Source organism: Galeopterus variegatus, unplaced genomic scaffold (assembly GCF_000696425.1).
Source record: "Galeopterus variegatus unplaced genomic scaffold, G_variegatus-3.0.2 Scaffold3, whole genome shotgun sequence".
NCBI classification, from domain to species: domain Eukaryota; kingdom Metazoa; phylum Chordata; class Mammalia; order Dermoptera; family Cynocephalidae; genus Galeopterus; species Galeopterus variegatus.
In genome coordinates, this window is record NW_007726114.1 from 585202 (window position 1) to 608741 (window position 23540).

Below are 23540 nucleotides of genomic sequence, written 5' to 3' on the forward strand. Positions count from 1 at the left end.
CTCGGCACGTGATTTGGCGCTCGCGCGGCCTGGCAGCTGCGCAGGCGCGCAGGCCGCTCAGTCCAGCCCACGCCCGGGCCGACCTGCTCGGGAAGGGAGCTCGCTCCCACGTCGGCACGCGCATGCCCGCGCATGGGGGACTCCGCCCCTCGAGCTATCGCGCCAAACCGGTTCCAGCTGGAACGCGACGCATGCTCTGTGCGGGAGGCGGACCGGCCTGGAGGTGGCATCGGTTCTCCTCGGACACCTCACTGTAACGCGGGAAACTGAGGCTCAGAGGAAGGAGCCTGAGGTGGCTTTCTACCTCCTGCACAGTCAGATTAGCCTTCAGATCTCATAGACTGTACATCCTAGTTGTTTCTGAACCCTTGGACGACTTGCTCTTTCAGCCTCGCTGAACGTTCCTTTCTTCCTCGGTAAAATAAAACAATAGTGCACCCACGGTGTCTTGGAGAGCCAAGCGCCTAGCCCGAGCCGGCTGGGCGGTAGGCGCCGCCTTCGCGCCTCCTCCTCGACTACCCAGTGCCCTGCTTCTCCCCCGCCAATCCCGTCTCCTCACTCGACCCTGGTCCTGTCGCTCTTTTGCGGGCCTCATCTCTCCAGACCCCACCAGCAGTTAGGTCTGCCATCCACAGACCCAACTCCTGTCTTGCTGCGTGACCTAGGCAAGTCTCTTCCCTTCTTTCTAAATCTGTTTTCCCAAAAATAAAATTGAGAAAAGAATCTTCGATATCTCAGAGGGTTGTTGTGAGGGCTGAAAAAGATGATACAGTGTTTCCAATACAACTGTCATGATTTTTGGCATTAAGGTATAAAAATAACAAAAGCCACGGAAGCTTACTGGCCATTTTGATGCCAGGCACTGTGCTAAGCACTTTGAAAGTACCTGTGGTAGTTTACTTCATCCTACTCACTGTCACTATGCTATACCTGTGCCATTCACTTAAAGTTTATCTTTAAATTGATTTACTTAGCAAAAATCAGGGTAAATTCGTCACGGACACTGACAACTCAAGGCAGCACAGGAAGAGATTTCATTATCTCACTTTCCTCTCCCAAATTCAGTAATACATTCCCTGTGTTACCTTGGACAAGTCCCTTTCCCTCTCTGGGACTCACCAGCCCATCTGCTCCCTGGAGAGAAACTACGAAGGCAGGATTTCTCAAAGTGGGAATCTTGGTTGACCCTTTGAATCAACGTCACTGGGAGCATTGATTAAAATGCAAATTCCCAAGGCAGAACTCAGGCGAGCTCAGAGTTTGTATTTTACCAAGTTTAAGATCCCTGGGCTAGGGAATTTCAGCCATTCCTTCTGATGGTGATGTCTTAGGTTCTCCTAAAACATTTATGGAGCACCTACTGTGTACTAGGTCCTTGTCCTAACAGTCCCTAGTTTGGCTGGAATTCCTGCAAAGCAGAGCTGGCTGGACCCTGGCCTGAAGTGTCAGGTAGGCAGGACTTAGCCCTCCTGATTCCCAGCCTGGGCATTGGGGCTCCTAAGTCTTTCCCAGCCTTCCTGTTCTAGATGGCCAGAACTGGAAGTTAGGGGAGTGAGGGCTCTCCCCACTCTACCCGGCTGCAAAACAAATCCTTTCTTGCCACCCCTTTAGCTGTTCTCCTTTCCTTCCACCCTTCATCCAATCCAGCAAGGGTTCCTGTCAGCTGTACATTCAGAACCCCTCCCAGATGAAGCGAGTTGTCACCACCACCCTCACTGCCACCTTGGGTAAGCCACCATCACCCCAGCATGACTACCTCACCCACTTTTTGCCCCTCAGTCAAGGCTCCACACAGCAGGCTGAGTGTTTGTTTTAAGATCTAAGTCGGGTCATGTCACTCCTCTGCTCCAAATGCCTCAGTGGTTCCCCTTCTCACAGCTAAAGCCAAAGTCCTTTCCATGGCCTGTGGCCAGGCCCAACCCTCCCCTGCCCCTCCTCTGACCTCTTCTCTCACCACCGGCTCTCTCTCCTAGATTGCTCAGCCCCAGCCACACTGGCCCCTGCTGCTCCTTCAACACACCAGGCACCCTCCTGCCTAAGAGTCTTTGCACCTGCCTGGAGTACTTCTAGCACCACTCATTCCCTCACTTCCTTCAGGTCTTTGCTCAAAGTTTTTTTCTCAATGAGTTCTCCCCTAGCTACCCTGTTGAGACCTCAAAACCCATCTCCTTGCTCTGCCAGCACTCCCAGTACCCCGTATCTTGTGCTACTTTCCAATAAACCATACACATATTTGTGTTTATTGTTTGTCTGCCCCCTTTCCCTCCCAACAGAATGTGCTGTCCATGAAGTCAGGGGTTTCTGTTTTGTTCTCTAATGCATCCCTGGTGCCTACAGCACAGTCTGGCCCATAGTAGTTGATCAATAAACATCTATTGCTGAAAGGACTGCCTGATTGCAAGGCTCGTATCCTTAACCACCATGCTGCAGGGCCTCCAAGGTTCTATGTAAGTGCTTTAGTCCCTCCTCCTTTGGGATGACTTCTCTACCCCCTGACAGTGTAAGGAATACCTGTCTTGTCCAAGAGTCTCAATCCTCAGGGTAAAGTCCTGCCCACCAGTCCTTCAGTCCTGGTCACTATTTCCCCCAGAAGGCTCAGTGGATCTTCCTAAAAAATGAGGCTTAGAAGAGTGACAGTCTGTGCACTTAGCACACAGTAGGCACTCAATTAACCAGGAATATCTTGGTCCAAGGGCTTGGGGAAGTCCCGGGGAGTAAGCCTACCTTCTGCACAGTCCCCTCTGCGGAGAGATGCCCACTTCAGCAGTGTGAAATTTGGGCTCCTCATGACTCACTCCGAGAAGGCCCCCTGGATCCTCCCATTACACTCTGACTCTGTGGCCCCTGCCTGTTCCTTACTGTCCCTTGCCTGAACCACTGCACAAGCCTTTAATCCATCCTGACCATGTTATGTTGTCATATGTTGTTTCTCCCTGTAACTCCTGCAACCATACCATACCTCTTTACCTGGGCCTTGGATGGCTGACACACACACAAGACAATGGAGAACTCAAGGTTTTGAAGTCAGGCACACCCAGGTAGGAAACAACTCCTTGACTTACTAGCTGGGTGACCTTGACCTTGACACTATCTTCTCTAAGTTGCAGTTTCTTTGTGAAATATCTGCAAATGTGTATGTGCCTGTTTGTGTATATATTGGGTTAAGTGGGTTAAACCAGGAATAGCAGATGTGTGTAAAGATCCTGGCCACAGCAGACATCACTAATCAATGGTAGCACACTTCTCTGCTTAACCAAATCTCAGTCCTGAGCTCCAGAGAGCAGAGATCACACATGAGTTGTCTATTTGCAATTTTTGGACATGATGGTCTTTGAAGTTCCTCTTAGCCTTGACACTGTGGGGACTAGATGGGCTGAGCTGACAGGAGCCTGCAGTGTAATAAACAGAGATTGGGGAGGGCTGGGACTGGGTGTGTAGGCTTGGGGGACAAGGTTGACTGGAGGGTTGATTGCTTACTGGAATTTTGTCAGCCTCTTTTCTTGTGTATTTGGGGGCAGAGGGAGTGAATCAGAGAAGAAACTGGGAATGTTCTGGGGGATGAAAGTGGGGACAAAGAAGGGAGGGCAGAGCAGCCAGGGACTTGGATGGTCACAGATGGGAGGTGCTTGGGGGGTCTCCAAACCCAAGCCTGGCAATACGGATGGAGAATTTGAGGCCCAGGGAGGGGCAGGGACCCCCTCAGAGTGACACAGCAGAGCTGAAACTAGAACTTAGGGTCCCTGAGTAAGGAGCAAGGGTGTTTCCTGGCCCAGAACCTATCCCAACTCAGCCCAGAGCCTCAAGTATTGCCAGAGAGTGACCCCAAGTATGTGTACTGGTATGTGTGTGTGTGTGTACATGCACACACACGTACACATGTGCAGGTACTGAGAACGCAGTTGGCAGGAGTGGGGGTGCCGCCCAGCAGCCCACCACCAACATGCTTGCCGAGGCCCCTGGTGATGTCCCAGCCTCCTGTGTGATTCAGAAGGAGTGGGAGAGACACAGAAACGGAGGACGGGGGAGGGCCAGAAACTGAGAGAAAAGGAAGGGAGAGAGGGCGGGGGGAGAGAAACAGAGGACTGAGGGAGACAGACAGAAGGCAGAGATGGTGGGGGAGAGAGAGAGGGAGAGGAAGGGGAAGGGAAGCTGGAAGAAAGGAAGGGACGTTGGGGGAACAAGCACTAAGGGAAGGAGCATGAGGGAAGCTTTTCTCTGTCCTTTCTTCCTCTCTTTCTCAGAGGTGTAGAGAGAGGAGAGGCAGGATCAGGGCGGACTGAGGGGGGATGGCACCCCCATGTCCCCTCCCAGGTAAGTCCTTTGGCTGGGGAGGGGCATATATGCACAGCCAAGCTGCTGCTTCCCCCACCATCCCAGCTGGAGCTGACCCCGCCTGCCAGTCACCTGCCACAGCTATTTCTGGAATGTGGAATCTGGGTCAGAAAGGGAGTGGGAGGGGGAGTGGCAGTAGCAGCACTGGCAGCTGGGAAGCTGGCCAGCTCTGAGTAGGTGGATGGGTGGGTGGGTGGGCAACTCCATGCCCTGCCAGGCTCTAGCTTCATCAACAACCACCCCTCACCCGCATCTCCCCACCCGCCTCCATGTGGCTGAGTGCGTATGTGCCCATGTGAGAGGGACAAAAAGCTTTCATGCCCCTCAGCAACTTGGGGGCTCAGAATAGCCCTCAGTTGGCGGTGGGGTGGGGGCAGAACCCTGCTGCTCACTCCTTGGAGACAGATACTGAGGAGGAGGAGGGCCTTTTGAGCAGGGGTAACCCCTATAGGAAGACAGTGGCTGAATGAGGGTGTGCCTGTGTGTGTTGGTGTGTGTTAGTGTGGAGGGAGGTGCTTATGGGCAGGATGGCCATGTATGGTTACACAGGTTTTACACTGATTAAGGATGCCACATACAAGGGGGGTGCCATTTACAACATAGATATGATCAAATTATGTAATTATTATGACAAATTTCTGGCAAATGGAAGTAAAAGAACTTCTTCTAATAAAAACTGTCCATCATGACAATTTTTCAACAGATAACTCTTACATGTCCTAAGGGGGAGTGCCCTTTCGTAACTCAGCACAAAGTATCATATGGACCAGCTGCAGCTTTGGCCATGGAATGGAAAATCTGGTGGCTTTAGTTTTCCCGGTGAGGGAGTTGAGTTTACCTGCTGATCATGAGGGAATCAGAAGGCAGAGGAACGAGGAACAAGTATGTAGTGGTCACTGTGGAGATCTGGAGGGAGGGCTGACTGGGAAAACTTAGGAGGGTGAATGTTTTAGTGGCCCCAGTCTGCTAGAGGCCTGACTTCCTCACAGGTGTGCAGGTGACATGAGCCTTGAAGGAGACATACATGTATGTGAATATGTGTGCTGATGAATGTCGATATTAAGTGTATATGTGTACACGTGAGAATACCAGTATGCGTGTGTTTTTACATCTGATTTCATATCAGATATAGGTCTAAGAGTATGAGGCTTTATATATGCCTATAAGTAGGTGCATATGTGTACACGTTTGGGTAGATGTGAGACATTGTTACAAATACTTTCTTAACTATCTTGGTTTTGGCTAAAGCCCCCAAACTGAGTATAATTGGAGCCCCACATCTTTACGATGAAAGCTGAATGCTGGCTCATCCATACAGGATGTGCTGGGGGGGCTGTGACTGATTGAATGATTGACCCCAATTTTCAACCCCTCCCTGTATCCCATACCCTTTGCTATACAACCACAGTTTCTCCTACAAAAGGTAGAATGTACTTCACTGGACCTTGGCTTTGGGCTCATGTAACTTATTTGACCAATAGGATGTAAGCAGATGTGACACAGAGATGTAACACAGAGACCTGAAATGTGCTCGCATAGTGAGATCTGCCCTCTTGTACTTCTACCACCACTATGGGAAGAACATGCCCTGGCTAGGTCACTGATGCTGGGAGCACCCTTTAGTCCCAGGGGGACTGAAATGTGCTCGCATAGTGAGATCTGCCCTCTTGTACTTCTACCACCACCATGGGAAGAACATGCCCTGGCTAGGTCACTGATGCTGGGAGCACCCTTTAGTCCCAGGGGGAGGATGTAGGACATGTGGAGCAGAACCAGCTGATCTGCAAACTCATGAGTGAGAACAAATGCTTACTATTGTGTGCTACTGAAGTTATGTGCTTGTTTGTTGCATAACATTGTTATGATAACAGTTGACTGATACAGAAATTAGTACCAAGAATGAGGTGTGATAGCAACAAAAACTGAAAATATATAGCATTGGCTCTGGGACCAAGTGGTGAGTCAACTGTTACAGGAGGTTTGAAAAACGGTGACCTGTATTATGTAGAAATAAAACTCTTGGTAAAACTGTTGTCTATGGCAACTTGAAGAGAACAAATGGATTTGGGCAAGACAGATTCCAGGCAAAATGTTGAAAGCAAGAGCTGGCTCCTTCTGGCTGCATTTGATAAATACTTACAAGAAAGAGAGGCACTCATAAAAGAAATAGCCAATCTGTAGGGAGTGTTTAGAGGAAACAGAGAAATCCCAGAATTGGCTGAGTTGAAAAATAAATCCGTCAACTCTAGCCTCTCCAGCCAGTAAATCGTTCTCAAATTAAGATAAAGCCTGGGGACAAAGATCAAACCAAGGTCATAGGCAGTTAAGATGTAGCATGGGGACCAGACCAAATCAAGTGTGTGGTTATAACACCTTTTATTAACTCTCTAAAAATAGTAAGGTACCATCTAGGAGATGCTCTCAGCTGGTCAAAAGAACTCACAGAAAGCTTAAGGGCTTGGTCCCACAGAAGACTGATATACCCAAAGTAATTAAATCAAGAGAGAGAGGCAGGACTGAAAATAATTGTGGGTGTGTGGCATTCGGCACATGGAGTTACATGGAAACAATACATAGAAAACCCATAAAGTGTTTGAGGTAGGTGCATGGGTAACACTGATTATCTCAGGTTAAGGGGATTAAGACCATTCAAGAGGTAAAAAGACATCTACCCCTGTGTCTTTCTTCAGGGAGGAATCAGGCTAAGAAAGGTGTTCAACTGCTCAAAAGTAACATTCTCCAATGTTCTTAGAAGTGGCCCAAAATGCTGACAGACAAGGAAGGGCTTTCAGAGAGCAGAGCCAAGAGCTGTGAAGGACAATGGACTAGAGAATCAACCTCACGGAGTAGAATGTGGGCCTAATCAAGGAATATTCCTTATGCCAGAGTATTTGCCCAATATTTGCCATGAAGGACTATAGAATTGCCATGAATTAATAGTCTCTGAATCCCCATTCTCCCCTTTTCTGAACAGGAGTGTGAACTGCAGTTATCCTGTCCCTGTTTCATCAGGTATGCTGTGTGGGAGGGAGAGTTGGGCTACATGGTAGATGACTTATTTTTTAGATCACAGGTTGATCAATCAAGAGGAGCCACATCCAGACCTGATACAGAGGATCTTGAGGCCATGCTTTGATGAGACTTTTGGGGGTCTTGGGGATAAGTGTTTTCCATGTGGGGGGACATGAATAAATGTGGCCAAGAGAATGGACTATAGTAGATTGAATTATTGATGCTGATTCTTCACCCCTTCCTGTATCTACACCCTTTGTCATATAAATACAGGTTTTGTACACAAAGGTGAGAGGGTATTTCTCCATCCCTTGTCTTTGAGCTCAGTTACATGACTTGCATCAGCCAATAGGATGTTAGCAGATATTACACATGCAGGGGCCTTGACATGTGCTTATGTAGTTAGTTAGGCTTGCTCTCTTGTCTTCTGCCATCACCATGAGGAGAATATGTCCTGGCTAGGCCACTGATCCCAGGAGGACCCTTTGGTCCCAGGAGGAGGATGAAACACACGTGCAGTAGAGCTGTCCTAGCTGACACACTTGGGAGCAAGAAATAAGTGTTAATTGTTATATTACACCAATTTTGTGGTTGCTTATTATGCAGCATTATTGTAGCAAGAGCTGACCGATTCAGGGACCCAAACAGTCATGGGACATGTAGCCCAACACCTCTCTTCACGCATTCATGAGTGTCTGGGGTTGGGGGAAACTGGTGAATTAGGATTTATAGGAAGAGAATTGCTGGGGGTGTTATAGGTCCCTCCCGGCCCACCTCATACTTAGAGAACTTCTCAAGGGTGTGAGGATATGGAGGATGTGACCTTTACCCATGGGACTATAGTCGGGTGCCTGGGAGAGCATAGCAGGGCTCCCGTGGATTTGGAGGCTGTAGAACCTTGGCCTCAACTCCTGCCTGGAGACCTCTAAAGTGGAGATGCTGGCAGGGCTCCCCGCAACAGCAGGTCTAGTAGGAAGGCTGTAGCAGACCAGTCCATTCCTTCAGAGTTCCCCAAGGCAAAGGCCCTCATTTTCAAATGGGTTAAGGGATCACCAAGGGAGAAAGTAGAACTGGAGTCATCTTCAGAGGATTCTGCCCAAGATGCCTGGCTAGCAAGGCCGGGTCCCCTAGTGAAAAAGATGCTGAGTGGGGAGGAGGAGGACAGATAGATGGAGAAGCTGAGAGAAATAAGATGATTGGGTCAAAGGGGGATTGCCCGTGTCAGGAAAGAAGGCACCAGGAGGGCCCTGTAGGGTAAAAGGAGGCCAGCGTGCAACATCAGTCATACAGACAGCCCCAATGTGGGATGATGCTTGCCCTAGCGACCTTCCCTTTCCACCTGGAGGAACCAGAAACAGCCACTGGTGGACAAGGAACACAGAAAACAGTGACCACCACACGCAGCTCTGCACTGTGGGCTTTCCAGTCAGGCCCCAGATGCGGGTTCATGAAATTTGAGGTGGACAAGACAGAACTTTTGAAATTAGACCAGATTGGACTCTTAATACCTGAAAACAAGACTGTTCCTTAAATTCTAAAAGTGACTGGAAAAGCTCAGGGATCTGCCCCAAATATCACCCAGGAGCAGGGCAGGAAGACCAGAGAGGGTTCGAAAGGCAATAAATAATGAGACAGTCTTTCTTACTCTGTTCCCTGCAAAGATCAGTTCATAAGTTACCTGTGTATAGAATACCTATGGGATTCAAGTTCATCTGTCAACTGAGCACTTGAAACAGTTGTCTCTCTTCCTACAACTCTCCAACCCCAACTGCCTTTGATTGTCTGGAAACTGGGTCAAGTCTGAGAACCAGTAATAACAGCTACCAATTTTCAATCTCATACCATGGGCAAGGCCATGCCTAAACACTTTCTATGCACAGTCTTATTTCATCTCCCCAAGAGCTCTCTGGGGTCTGACTTGTGCCCTCAATTTATAGATGGGAAACTGAGGCTCAGAGAGGAGAACTACCTAGCCAGAGTAAGCTCAAAGCTCTTTCTACTAAACCAGAAATCATTTTATGTTTTTCATTGGTCTTGATTCTCTATTATTTCATGGCTTGTTCAGTGACACAGGGTCTCTTTTTCTCTGATCACGCATGGGTTATCATCAGAGGATTTAGAACAAGAATTAGGAAGAATAGGTTATCCCTGATTGTAGATGTAAGAAAAACCTGCAGAATCATCCCTTTGAGAAGGTTCAATGCAGGTCTCATCCTCTGACTGCAGGCTCGGCCTTCCCTGCAGGTTCTGATCCTCCTTACAGGTTTGCCTACCTGAACTAATCCCTACAGGTAGGTAGGTTGGGCTTCAGCAAGCCCTGCCTATGAGCCCGTGGCTGCTCTAAGCCAGGGAGCTGTAAAGTCAGGGACAAGCAAGTATTCCCCAAGCTCTAGCCCTCTCTAACACCATCCCCGATCCCAACCCCCCAGTGGTGGTATCTGCCTCTGCCCGTTTGAACTCCAGTTCACAAGTTGGTCAGAAGTTCAGCCCCAAGGCCTCTTGTTTTTGCTCCCAACCATCTCTCCAATGCTGGCCAGCATGCTATGGATTCCTCCCTGGCATTCCCCACCAGGCATCCTTCCTAGGGTCCCCCTGCAAGCAGAGAAAACACAACCTTCCCCCATTATGGTACTCACTTGGAAGCGTGCGACTGTTACTGAGGCTGCTGGTGCTGGGTGGTGGAGAGAGGGACTGCAGGGAGACACTGTCCTCCTCTTGCGAGCAGCCTGCCTGGATGGCACGCAGGTAGCTGTGGCTGCGGGAGCGGAAATAGCTGGGAAGCGGCAAGTCCAGCGCCTCGGCCGCTGTTGACTCCGCTTCGCTGCAGGCCGACTCACAAGCCACCTCATACTGGTCGCTCAGATCTGCCTCCCGAACCTGTCCAGGCAAAGGCAGGCATCAGGGGCCAGCTTCACTCATCTTGGTTGGCTCAGCTGCAGGGCTGGACAGTCTTTGAGGCCCTCCCTCAGCCCCACCCCTCCTCCCATCTCACTCAGGATATGGGATGGGCAAATGGAGCCCTTAAGAAATGAACAGCCCCACTTAACTCTCTGTGCCCCAATTTTCCCATATCTACAATGCAGAGAAAGTTGGAATATTAGCTTTGAAAGTTGGAATACTAGCAGGATGTTAACTACATTATATCTTGTGTGTCCACATTGATCGACTGATAGATTTTAAGAATTCACCATGAAAGAAATCTATAATGAATTAGTAATGTCTGTCCTGAATGTTGGCATGGGGGTGGGAGTAGGTATGCTGGATAATTACCATTTTATGGTCCAATCCCTTCATTTTATAAGCAAGAAGCCAAGGGCCAGTGAGGGGAAGACATTTGCCAGGGAGGGGATGGGGGTGCCCAGTGAGGAAGTGGCAGGACCAATACTCCAAATGTGTATTTAGGGAAGGTTAATCTAGCTCTAGTGTACAGAATGGGTGTTGGGGAGGGGATCTGGAATGTAGGCAGAGGCCAGAGAAGAAGCTGATGTGATAGTCTGGTGAGAGAAGATAAGACTGGAATGAGGGTAGTGGCAGCAAGGATTGATTATTGATGTCTGCCATGGGCAGTATGGAGAACTGTGAGGTGTATACTATTTACCATCTTGCTTCTAGTTCAACCTCATCTAGGTGGTCCCTAAGTGTCCCTCCAGAAATGACTGTCTAAAATCTTGCAAATCTGAAGCTGGAGGTGTGAGCATAGAGGGGCCTCACCTATACACACTCTCCAAGAGTTCTAGAAGGGCTATCGGACCCACATCTCAGGCCATGTCAGTAACCAGGAACCAAAGAATATAAGCTGGGGAGTAAGCTGGCCAAAGATGAGCAGTAGGTGGAGGTCGTGAAGGGAGCTGTGCTAGAGGGGAAGGAACACAAGTCGACTGAGCACTGTGTGGAGGAAAAGATGGATCCGGGCCTAGGGCCAGCTCTGCCCCTGACCCAGCTGTGTGACCTCAGGCCATCATTATCCTCTCTGGGCCAGTTTTTCCTCATCTACATGAAATGGAATGCCTGTGTACTCGTCCAAGACTGCATCAGGTAAAATGACTAGATGGATCATCACCCAGTTTGGAGGGTTTTTAGAAAGGTCTAAATCTGTGCTGTCCAATATAGTAACCACTAGCCATGTGTGGCTGTTTAGATTTAAATTAATTAAATTTAAATAAAGTTCGTAGTCACACTGACCACATTTCACTTACTTAAGAACCGTAAGTGACTAGTGGCTACCTTAGTGAACAATGTAGATTATAGAACATTTCTATCATTGTAGAAAGTTCTATTGGACAGTGCTAAGTTAAAATATAAGCCATGTGGCATACCCAAAATTCACTTGGAGGGGGTATTAAAGACATCGCTTTCCTCCAGAGCTGAAATGTGAAGTATGCTGAGAGACCCTCGTGATTGCCAAGGGCAACAAGGGCTTGCTTTGGGATTGCACAGTAACAGCACAGCTCTGGATCTGGACTGCCAGGGTTTCAATCCTAGGTCCTTCAATTCCTCGCAATATGAACAAGGCCAAGTCACTTAATCTCTCTGTGCCTTGGTTTCCCCATCTATAAAATGGGGTTAGTTATAGTCCCGATTTCATAGGGTTGCTGTCAAGATTAAATGAGATTGGGCCGGCCCGGTGGCGCACTGGATAAGTGCACCGCTTGGGAAGTGTGGCGGTGCTCCCGCCCGAGGGTTCAGATCCCACATACAGACCAGTTCCCGCTCCCTGGCTGAGCGAGGCACGGGAGCAACACCGAGGGTTGCGGTCCCGTTGCCGGTCCCTGGTCCGGTACGGGGGCAACACTGAGGGTTGCGATCCGTTGCCGGACACGGAAAAAGACAAAAAGACAAAAAAAAAAAAAAAAATAAAAGATTAAATGAGATAATTTTTTTTCATTTTCGTTTTATTTGGGGGGGAGCACAGTTGGCTGTTACAGGGATCCAAACCCTTGACCGTGGTGTCATAACACCGCACTCTAACGAACTGAGCTAACCAGACAGCCTTATGAGATAATTTATATCATGTGCTTAGTATAGTGTCCAGGAGAGTAAGCACCTGGTAGCCTGTTCCTATTAATACAGGCAGCTATGTGAAGTGAGCACATGGATTTGTGAGTGTTGGTGAAGATGCTCCCAGGTTGTGATTGGTGCTGCTGGTAAGTGTATCACTGAGGACTTACTGTGTGGGGGGCAATGCCCTGGGGCTTTGTATGCCAACACATCACATCCTTACCACATAGCTACTGAAGCTAGTGGAGGAACAGGTCGTCTTGCCCACCATGAGCTCCCTAAAGACCCTCTTGAATAACGTGTTCAAAAGGAACACACAGTTTCTATGACATGGGGGAGAGAGACACATTAGGTATCCATGGTTAGAATCAGGAGATGTGGGCCCAGTCCCAGTTTTGCCCCTGTGGGATGTGTGGCCTTGGACAGTCCCTTGCCCACTCCTGGTTACAATGAGGGGTTGAGATCAGAGCACCTTTCCTGCCCCACTTTATGGTCTTGGGGCTGGAGCCTGGGGCCTGGGAGGGAGAAGAGGGCCACTTCCAGGGCAGGATGGGTGTGTATGGAAGGGGGTGCTCTGTGGGCAGCCAGACAGTGCCATGACTGGTACCACCTTCACCAACTTTTGTAAAGTTGAAAAGTCTCTGCATTCACTCCAACATCTTTTTTATTTTTATTTTTTTGGCGGCTGGCCGGCACCAAGATCTGAACCCTTAATCTTGATGTTATAATAGTGTGCTCTAACCAATGAGCTAACTGGCCACCCCCAACATCCTTAAAGGTGCTGCTAGAATTCTAGGGGATATGGGGGCTGGGACCCAGAAGCTAATACCATCGGCCCCCAGCCCCCCACCTGTCCAAATGAAACAGTCTCCCCAGACCTGACCCAGGCTTTGGGGGATGAGGGGAGGGAAGAAGCCAGAAGACTTTCAGGGAACACCTCCCATTATCCTGCAGCTATTTTTTTTTTTTTTTTTTGCTTCATCCATAGAAACTTTCTCATTCTTTCCCATTTTTGAGAGGAGGAAACTGAGGCACAGAGAAGTGAAGTGATAGGGGTAGGGAGTGGACGGTCAGGACATGAATGTGAGCATCAACTCCATCCTCATTGGGGTGGCTTTCCTGGTGATGGCTCTGCTTGTACCTGCCCAAGCTGGGTGCTAGGACCATTCAGATGTCAGGCCAAAGACCCAGCCCTGGACTCTGAGATTGGGATGTAAAAGGGTGCCAAACATACTGACCTGCTGCTCATGGCCAAACAACTGGGGGATCAGGGAGGCCTGTCCAAAAATCTGCAGGAAAGAGAGTGTGAGGGTTATGGGAAGACCAGGTCTGGGGTAGGGTATTCAGGCTCAGATGCAAGAGAACTTGAGGCTGCCTGGTCTACCCTCCTCCCCAGACTAGCTGGGCCCAGCTGCTAGGAGGGTTCACTTGGCTCCCTCCAGAGATGGGAGGCTCACTCTTTCTGAAGCTCGGCATTACCAAAGACTTGTAATCTTCTGTTTACAAGTCCTTCTCTTGGTCTAGCCCCCAGGGTCATGGATGTTCTGTCTGCCCCCTCTCACCTGGGCAGGCAGCCCACCTGAATATACAGATTAGGGATGGAGCCCAGAGACTTCTCTTCCTTAAGCTGAGAAATCTCTGACTTTGGGGCCACAAATGTGGCTTGGGTCACTCAAGCTTCTAGGGGTGATGGTTTGGGGGTTCAGAGCACCCTGGATTAGGATAGAGCTAGGGCTAGGAAGGAGGTGGTAGGTGAGACCTGCTGGGATCCTCAGCCCAGCTGATTCCATGAGCCTTTCTGGGTAGTCAAAGCGCAAACGTGTTCCAGGTGCCAAGGCCAGGTGGGGGATAGAGATGGGTTGTGTGGGAGAGACAGACAGAAACAAAGAGAAACACAGAGATGGAGATGCACAGAAGAAAATCAGAAAAAACTATGAGTGAGGGAAGATAGGATGGAGAGAGAAAAAGAGGCAGACACACACAAACAGGAAGACTGAGAGACCCGAGAATGTGGCAGGATGGGAGGGACACCGTCCATTCAGCAAACACCTACTGAGCATCTGCCCTGTGCCAGGTGTTGGGGACACTGCAGGGACCAAGACAGCAAAGTCCCTGCCTGCTGGAAGATCCCAGTCTTAAGAGGGAGACAAACATTAAGAAACAAGCAAAATAATATATATAATTCCAGGTAGTGATAAGTTAAGCAGGGCACAGGAACAGTGTGTGTGTGCGGGGTGGGAACTACTTTGACAGTGGTCAGGGAAGACCTCTCTGAGGAGGTGACATTGAGCCAAGACATGAAACACAAGAAGCCAGCTGTATGAAGACCTGAGAGAACGGAGCTCCTGGTGGAGGGAACAGCAAAGGCAGGAGCCCAAGGTAGGGATTAGGTGGCGCTGGGGTGAGGAGCAGAACAGAGGCCATGTGGTCACAGCAAAGTGAGGGACAGAGCCGTGGGGGAGGCAGGGCCTGGGTCTTGCAGGGCTTCACAGCTGCAAGTAAGGACTCTGGCTTTCCCCCGGGGTGCAGTGGGAGCCACGGGAGGGTTTGAAGCAGGGGTGTGGAGTGATCTGACTTACATCTTTTACAAGCTCCTTCTGGCCGCTGAGGACAGATTGGAGGTGACAGGCATGGAGGCCAGGACAGCCAATTGGGTGAGACTTGGTGGGGCCTGAATGAAGGTAGCAGGGGCAGAGGGTACTGTGGGCTGGGGTACTCTACCCCTCCCCACGTCTGAGGTCTGCCTCCTGGGAGTATGGGAATGGCAGTGGTGGAGGTGGGGGCAGCTGGGGGGACTTGGCCAGGCATAACAGAGTGGCGAGGAGTCAGGGTCCCAAGGCCCTCTCGTCCTAAGTGGTCTACCAGCCCTGCACATACAGGGGTCAAGGTCTGTTCCTGCCCAGAAAGGAGGCTAGGTCTGCACCTGGCTGCCCCACTGCCTAATTGGGCTGCTACCAGCAAGTGTCTGCCTATTCTGGGCCTCATCTCCCCATCCACACCACAGAGGGAGCCCTCAAGCCCTGGTTGCTTCTCCCTTTGCAAACCATAAAGTACTGTGCACATTGCAGGGTCTGAGGTCCAGGTCTGGGCTGGACAGCCCTCAGATACCTGCTCAGCTTTGCCTCCTCCTAGTTGCATGACCTTACCTCACAGAGCCTCAGTTTCCTCATCTGTGGAATGGGTATATGGGTATATGCCACTCAGCAAGTGGGCACAGAGGTCTACAGTAGAGAAGTAACTTGCCCAAGGTCACACAGCAAAATGATCATAATAACCATAAAAGTAGTTACCCTTTGCTGAGCACATCGTTCATTATCTCATTCATTCTTCACAACAACCCTCTGAAATAGGAATTATTACCCTCCTGCAGTAAACCAAGAAACTGAGGCTCAGGGAAGGGAGTTGACTTGTCCTGGGATCATACTGTCAGTGACAAGACTGGGACTCAGATCCAGGTCTCCAGTTTCCTATGCTCACGATTCTAAACCCAATGAGAGATTACAAAGCCCAGAGCCCCTGCTAGCAGCCTGGGCTTACGGCAGTGGCATGGGCCTCCTCCCTCAGGGTCCTTGCCCAGGAGGCCACGCATGTCACGCCCCACGACTATGCTTTCCAGCCACAGGACAGTCGGTGGAGCAGAAAGACACACACAGGCAGCTTCAGGAACAAAGACCAAACAGAAGTGCAGCGCAGATACTTGGGGACCACTCAGCAAGGGCTGGGCCTAGACATCTGTCCTTCTTCTGGGGGAAATTGGGGCTCTCCCAGCCCACTGACCTTCCAGCCTGCCTGTCACCCTCACCTGGCTGATGCAGCTGGAGTCGTTGAGGCTGTCGCTGACGGGATTGTAGTCCTCTTCCCAGCTTGGACACTTGGAAGGCAGTAGCACGTCCACTGAATCCAGGCGGTCCAGACTCCTAGTAGGGGGTGGGGAGCAGATGGGGCTCAGCCCACCCATTGTTCAGCCTGGGAAACTGAGGCCCAGAAGGGAAAAGACTGGCTAAAATCATCCAGTGGCAGAGGGAAAAATGGAAGTCAATGCCAGCCTGGGCAGTGTGGGGACCAATGAGCAAGGGGAGCACTCCAAGCTTTTGGAGGCCTTGACTTTCTGTGGAGCATGGGCAGCCCTTAACTGTCATACCCACTGCTGCCATAAGGTGGCAGCACAAGCTCGCATTTGACTGTTTTAATCCTGAGGCTGGCCTTGCCCAATTCTATAGCCCCCTTCTTCCCTCTATGCAAGTCTGGAGCAATTCCAGAGACTGGACAGAGGAGGTACGTCAAGGCTCACAGCCTTGACATCTGCCATGATGTCCAGGTGACTTCTACCAGGTCCTCGAAGACTCACCACTTATCCCCATGGCACCAGCTTCTCAATCTTTCTCACATCTCCCTGACCCTGGGCCTCCCGTGATCCCTGTTCTGCGTAAAGCATCCAACAGCTCAGTCCCCTGACACAGAAGGGCCTGGATTAGAATCCACCTTCCTCCAGTGGGTGACCCTGGGCAAGTCACCAACCCTGCTTAAGTCTGTTTCCTCACCTGTAAAATGAGGAGGACACTACCTGCCTGCCGGGGCTGTGGTGAGGATTCAGTGATGCAGATCAAAGTGCACTGGGTCAGGCACAGTGGCCAGCAAGGCAAGTGCTAATAGACAGCAGCCATTGCTATTACTATTATTGTTGGTCCCCTCTCATTCAAGGCCTGTGACCCGCCCTGACCACCTCTCCCACTATGCCTGCTGGTCCTTCATAGAATTGTAGTATCTCAGGGCCAGAAGGGGTCTTAGAGATTATCTAGCTCAGCCCCTTCACTTGAAGATCGGGAAACTGAGGCTCAGAGAGGGACAGACCTGGGACCGGCTGGTGGTGTCCCAAATCTCAACCTGGAGGGTCTGCCTTCTGCCCAGCCAGCTAGACTCCTGGCTGCTCTGAGTACCATGTCCCCTCCCTGCTTCAGTGCCATTGTCACCTGACCCGCTCTCTTCCCCATGTCCCTGTCTTCCCAGGCTACCTCTTCTATGAAGCCGAGGCTTGTGCCCCCAGTAGTTGAAGAACTAGGAATAAGGCTGATTCCTCTAACTCTTCCAAGTCTTAAAGCAACAGGATGGGGCTCGAATGGTGGAATTCCAGGCAGGGTGTTGGGAGAAGCGAAGGCTATTTCTCTTTGAGTTCAGGATTCACCCCCTCCCCAGTTTTGCAGTTCACCACAGGGATCAGTTACAGGGGCAAGTGCAGAGGGGGCTCTGGCCTTTCCTGGGCAGTGCTGGTACTAGTGACGGGCTTACTAAAGGCAGGGTTCTCCTAACGGGAAGAAGAGGCTCCCCTGGGGCAGTTCCCCTGTGGGAGTGGAACTCACCTGGAGATGTGCCTCCTGTGGGCAGGGTTTACCTGGACCAATCACCAGAGACAGGCGCTCATTATGGGCGGGGTTTACCAAAGGATGAGGCTCACCTGTGGTCAGGACTTAACTGTGGGTGGGGCTCCGGGGGTGGTTCACCAAATGGCGGGGCTGTTCGGGTTCAACTCATCAGAGTGCAGGGCCAACCTAAGGACGAGGATCCCAGGGACGGAGCTAACCTGAGGGCAGGTTCACCTGGGGGGGCTGGATCATCACAGGAGCGAGTTCACCTGGATCTGAGGCTGAGGGGCAGGATTCATCTGTGGGGCTGGGCTCTACCGGGGTGTCCGAAGGCGACGAAGGCAGGCTCCCAGGGCGGGGCATACCTGCGAGAGGCTCAGCCAGCCGACAAGGTTTGCATGCGAGCTGGGCTTAAAAGTGCTGAAAGAGGCTTTCCCAGGCGAGAGCGCCCAGGTGGGCGGGGCTCGAGGAGGAGGGGCTAGCCTGGGGGCGGGGCTTCCCGCGGCGCGGGGCTCACTGTAGGGGGCGGTCCTCTCAGGGAGGCGGGCCCACAGGTGGGCAGGGCTTGCCTGTGGGCGGGACCCTGGGGGCGGGGCTGCGCGCTCACCTGCGGGGGTTGCTCTGCTCTCCCAGGGACTGCTGCGTGGCCCTCAGGTAGCTCTGGCGCCGCGCCGCGGTCTTGGGTGAGGGCTTGGGACTGCCGCCGGACTCGTCGCTGTCCTCGTCGCCCATGGCCTTGATGTAGCTGCCGCTGCGCATGCGCCGGCACGGGATGGGGCCCTCGGCCGCGGCTTCCGCCTCGCGCGGGGACAGCAGCGCGGTGCTCCACTCGCCGCCGCCGCCTCCGGGCACCTGGGGATGCGGGGCAGGACTCAGCGGGGTTGGCGCCGAGGAGCAGACCGGCTTCGGGCTCATCAGCTGGAAAATGAGCCCAGGGCGAGAACCCCCAGCTCCGGGTCCTGAAGCCTCCTCGCTGCCCACCTCGGAGAGTTTGGCCTCTGTGCTGGGTTTACTGCCTTTAAAACCACCCAGCAGCACGGCAGAGCCCTGGGCTCGGAGGGATGGATACCAGGGATCCAGAACCGGCTCTGTCACAGCTTCACTGTATGGCCTTAACCAAGTCCCTGCACCTCTCCAGCCTCAGATTTCTCCATGGATGCCAGGCCGGGTTTGCCCCAGGCCTTCTGGTCACAATGGCCTCACCGCAGTCACCTTCACTGTGCACCCACAGTGTTCTCATCACTTCGCTTGTACGGTGTCAGGGGATGGCTTATGATCCCTCTGCACACCACAGGCTAAGGCAGGGAAGTCACCTGCAGAGAGAGGACCCCAGACCTGGATCCAGGGACTGACTCTGGGACGGGGGTCAGAGGACCCAGGCACATCAGCATGAGGGATGGGTCCCAGAGCCAATCAACATTCTTTGTTCCCATGGGTGGGGAAACCGAGGCACAGAGAGCAGAGGGGCTTGCCTGGGTGAGGCAGCCACATGGTGAGCTGGAAAAAGGGCTGTTTTCCCATCTGAACCTCAGGGGCCCCATCCATGGAATGGGGTTATGATAAAGGCAAGTGAGATCACAGCTGTCCGCCTGGTCCCCAGTAACCAAACTCATCTGTCCTTCCCCTCTGGAGCAGTGCACACTCTACACTCCTTGGTCACCTAATTCACACTGCTATGTACACACAACGGCTGGTCACTTCGTGATGAATTAATCCCACATCTCAGCATTTATGCATACCTCAGCCCAAGCACAGAATAAACACGCCTCGTCACATAGACATATGTGAACAAGTACAGAGAAGCATGCCCTTCCTCTCCACACCCCTCAGCAAGTACCCAGAGTGGACCACACACCTCCCCAAGGATGCACACCAGCGGCCACCCCTCCACATGTATATAACATGCACACGCAGCATCTTTCCTCCCCACTACACACCCTCCTCACATCCACACCAGCAGCCACTGCACTGTGGACACACATCTCAACATGTGCCCACCCTACAGTGTCCACGCCTCAACATACACAGAGTATACCCCCTCCCCAGGCTGCACACTTCACCATGGATGCCAGGTCCACATGTTCCAGAGAACAGGGTACCCAGTCTTCATCACTTACCGATCACCACACCTACAAGGCACCAAACCCTTCTCAATGCCTGTGTCCACCTCCCCCTGAGGGAAGGTCCCATCTGGGAATCCTATCCCAGGCCCTGCTTCAGTCCTCTCATTACCCCACACCCCCAGCTGATTGTCACTAGGGCCTGCGCATTCTACCTCCAAACCACTTGCTGGTCTGTCCCTACTACCCCCACTGTACCTTGGGCACGGGGCCTTGTACATCCCTGCACAGAACCTGTTGCTGACCACCCACTCACTCCTTGTCACCCAAGCAGGCAGCACAAGGCCCAGGGCCTGCAGGGACCCCCTCTCATGGTGTTCTTGAGGCATTTCCACATGCTCAAACCAAACTACACCAGTTTGAGAGGAAGCCAGGAAACACACTCCTTAGTGTTTCTAAACTAAGGAAGTAGATGAGAGCCACAAAAGCCCTACATGTATAAAATACTGCCTAGATTTCAATTTCTTGCTATTAAAAAAATAGTCCTTATCCCATACTCACTGTCTCTGGACTTTTACAGAGGATAAGAACCTAGGGCTTCATCAGACCTTGAAGTTCTTCTGGTTCAAAATGCATCTAAGGTGGGTTCCCAGGAGCTGGCCAGGCCTGTGCTTGCATACCCCCCGGGATGAGGTACTCACTACCTGCAGAGCAGCAGGCCCTCCCATCTGAAATTGGCTTCCTATAACCTCCATCCATGGCCTGGACTCTGTCCCCAGAAGCCATCCAGTTCACACCCTCCCCTTGAGAGCCCTTAGGAAATGTGTAGCAGCAGGACAACTCTGAGCTTTCTGCCACTTTCAAGCTGTGTGGACATGGCACATAATAAGTGTTAACTTTTGAAAGAAGAAGGCTCCTCCCCCAAGCTGGATGAGGCCCTCTTGGGCTCCTGCAGCCCTGCGGGCTGGTCTCATCACACTCTGCCCACACTGACATAGCTATCTTTCTCCCCCAGCATCCTGATAATCAGGACTGTGTCTTATTTCTATCTCTGTTCACTTAATTGTCCATCTGTCCATCTATTCCTCCCTCTCTCACATTTCCTGAGCATTTCCTCCATGCTAGACCCTGTCCTGGACACATGGCTGCATCAGATGTGGTCCCTGTCCTCAAGGAGCCACCAGTCTGATAGGGGTGGCAGGCAGAAGGCTGGCAGTTAGAATGCCACATGATTTGTCCTGTGAGAGGGATGGGATGGCACAGCTTCCAGATTTGTCTTCTAAAGGGCAGGGACATATTTTAGTCCCTATTCAGAGCTGGGTTCAGAAGGACCCTAGTCAACATCTGCTGAGAGCATGACTAGTGGAAGGAATCCCTTATTAGCAAGGACCATCAGCCACCCATTCCTTAGCCAAGCAAAAGATGCCCAGGTGAAGTGACTTCCCAAGTGAATCTGTGGTACAGCTGGACCTCAAAACTGGTGCCCCCCGCCACAGCCTTCACTCCACCATCACCCTGGAAGAGACCCACCTGCAGGTAATGGTAGGCTAGACCCTGGTGGCAGGATTTGGACTTTAGCAGGCTCTTATCCAAGGTGGCTGAGGTCTTCTGACAGACCTCGTGGGCGTGGCTGAGGGTCAGAGTGGACCAGGAGCCCCGTTTGACATAGTTGGTGTCAGTGCCCACTCCAAGGCTGGGGCAAGCAGCTGGGGGCACAGGTGGGGGTGGCGGGGCGGCCAGCTCGGTGGTGTTGTTCTTGGCAGCTTTCAGCATGTGCCCGCTGATGGTGTTGTAGGCATGCATGAAGTAGCGTGGCTGGGTGCGTTCCGCCTGGCGGCCGAGTGTCATCAACCCGGAGGCTGGGCCACTGCTGCGGAAGGCACCACCCTCACCATCCAGGTTGTCATCGGAGCTCCACCAGCCCGAGATGTTGGAGCGGCTGCGCCGTTTGGGCTCCCCGGCCTTGGCCCGCTCCTTGCTTTTGGCCCTGCGGCCCTTGCTGTCCTCCATGCCACCTTTCTTGCTGCCATTGCCACCGACCTTGCCTGCTGCACCCTCCAGTGAGGGTGCCTTGGTGAAGAAGAGCCGCTGGACTGAGTGGACCAGGTGGCGGATGCGTCCGGGGCTCTCGCCACGGGCCTTGGCCTCGCCACGGGGGAACTGGAGGGTGCTGAAGCCATCGCGGTGGATGGGCAGCTGCTTCTCAAACTGGTCCAGGAGGTTGGCAGGCAGCCGGTTGATCTTGGTAGCCTGGGCATGGCTGGGGAAGGGGCTCTCCTCTGGCACCTCGAAGTGGGAGTTGTAGTGGATGCGGGGGAAGGTGCTGCTGGGTGGCGGCAGCTGGTTGTTGAGCGGGAAGAGACCATCCCCGGCCAGAGCGTTCTGCCCAGGGAAGCGGGCCTCGCGGGCAAAGGCCTCCGTAGGCGATAGCAGGTAGGGGTTGCGGTCAGGCCCTGCGAACAGTGGCTCATGTGGTGGGTCCAGGCTGTCAGAGAGGTGGCGGGGGCGGCTGTCACCGAGGCCTTTCATGATCCCGGCCCACAGGGCAGGGGCCGTTGCCCTAGTGGGGCGCCCAGGTCGCCTCTCCCGGGCAGCAGCTACCCTGCGGAGAGAAGCAGAGAGGGGTGAGCTGGATTTGGAGGGGACAGGTGCTGGGAAAGTCAGATCTCAGCAGGGGAGTATCTCTGGGCCGAGGAGGGGAGTATAAATGGAGGCCTGTGTACTCATTATATAAACAAGAGTTACAACTTAAGCCAGACAAACAAAATATATTCCACTCTCCTAGCTTTATGAATATATTTTCATAATAACCTGGAAATCCAGGTTCTGACTCAGAGTTCTTGGCCTCCTTCAAATTCCATGGTAGAACAAGGGGTAGGGAGCTGCCCCCCATTCTCTTCCCATCTCGAACTCTGTCCTTCACCCTGAGGAGCTGCACGCTCAAGTGTACCCCAGCCTACATATGCAAGCTCTGTTCACATGCCCCCCAAATGCCCACTCCTCATGCCTCAGGATGATCCCACTGGCAGTGCCAGTCTTCCATGGAAACAGGCTTGGGGTCACTTGGGTAGGGAATCCCAGGGTCCACGGTATGGTCTAAAGGGGGGATGCAGGCCTGGTGGGCATGTGCCCTGGGCCCCCGAATAGTGTGCCTTATGTGGAAAAATCCAACCCTTTAGAGGGCCAGAGAGGCCTTCTAAAGAGTAGGACCCAGAGCAGGTGGCCCATCTGACCCAGGTCCGAGGGCAGTGCTGTCCAACTCTTTATTTTAACAGAGGAATCCTTACAACAGAGGAATGTAAAACCTCAGTAAAAACCTGCTCTGTCCCTTACCAAATAAATGTCTACCGAGTGTGACCTCTGGGCCAGGTGCTGGGGCTGCACACACCAAAGAGGCCAACAAACCCAGTAGGCCCATCATTTCCCATCAGGTTGAAGCAATGATGGTCTGGGATAGAGTTCTTAGAGAGCTGATAACAGAGGCACATCCTCAGGACTCTGGGTGGACAGGGCAAGGCTTTACAAGGGGGTAGAATTTAGGTGGAGTCACTCTGCCTCAGTTTCTCCATCTGTAAAATGGGGCAGTTGGACTACTTGATTCCCTGGGTCTTCCAGTCAGTACCATCCTGGAAGTACTAATCCCAAACTCAGGCAAGTCCCTTCCCTTTTCTGGGCTTCAGTCTTCCTGTCTACCATGGAGCAGAGGGAAGGTGCAGCTCGCGCAACTGAGGGACAAGATTTTCAATTTTATTTCATTTTAACTAATTTAAATTTAAAT

The 23540-nt window shown here is 52.0% G+C and overlaps 1 protein-coding gene across 5 annotated transcripts in view; it reads right to left on the reverse strand.

Moving 5' to 3' along the window:
* Positions 1–23540, reverse strand: part of DLGAP4 (discs, large (Drosophila) homolog-associated protein 4) — a 212668-nt gene that overhangs the window by 76477 nt on the left and 112651 nt on the right. For 4 of the 5 annotated variants that reach the window (XM_008568698.1, XM_008568420.1, XM_008568489.1 and 1 more), the window contains 5 exons: positions 21293–22364; positions 18310–18554; positions 16145–16259; positions 13581–13631; positions 9981–10221 (listed from right to left, as the gene is read on the reverse strand). In XM_008568698.1, the coding sequence (XP_008566920.1) occupies positions 9981–10221; positions 13581–13631; positions 16145–16259; positions 18310–18554; positions 21293–22291 (1651 nt within the window). In that variant the 5' untranslated portion in view covers positions 22292–22364. The remainder of the gene's footprint in view (positions 1–9980; positions 10222–13580; positions 13632–16144; positions 16260–18309; positions 18555–21292; positions 22365–23540) is intronic. The other variant, XM_008568557.1, reaches the window with a different exon arrangement.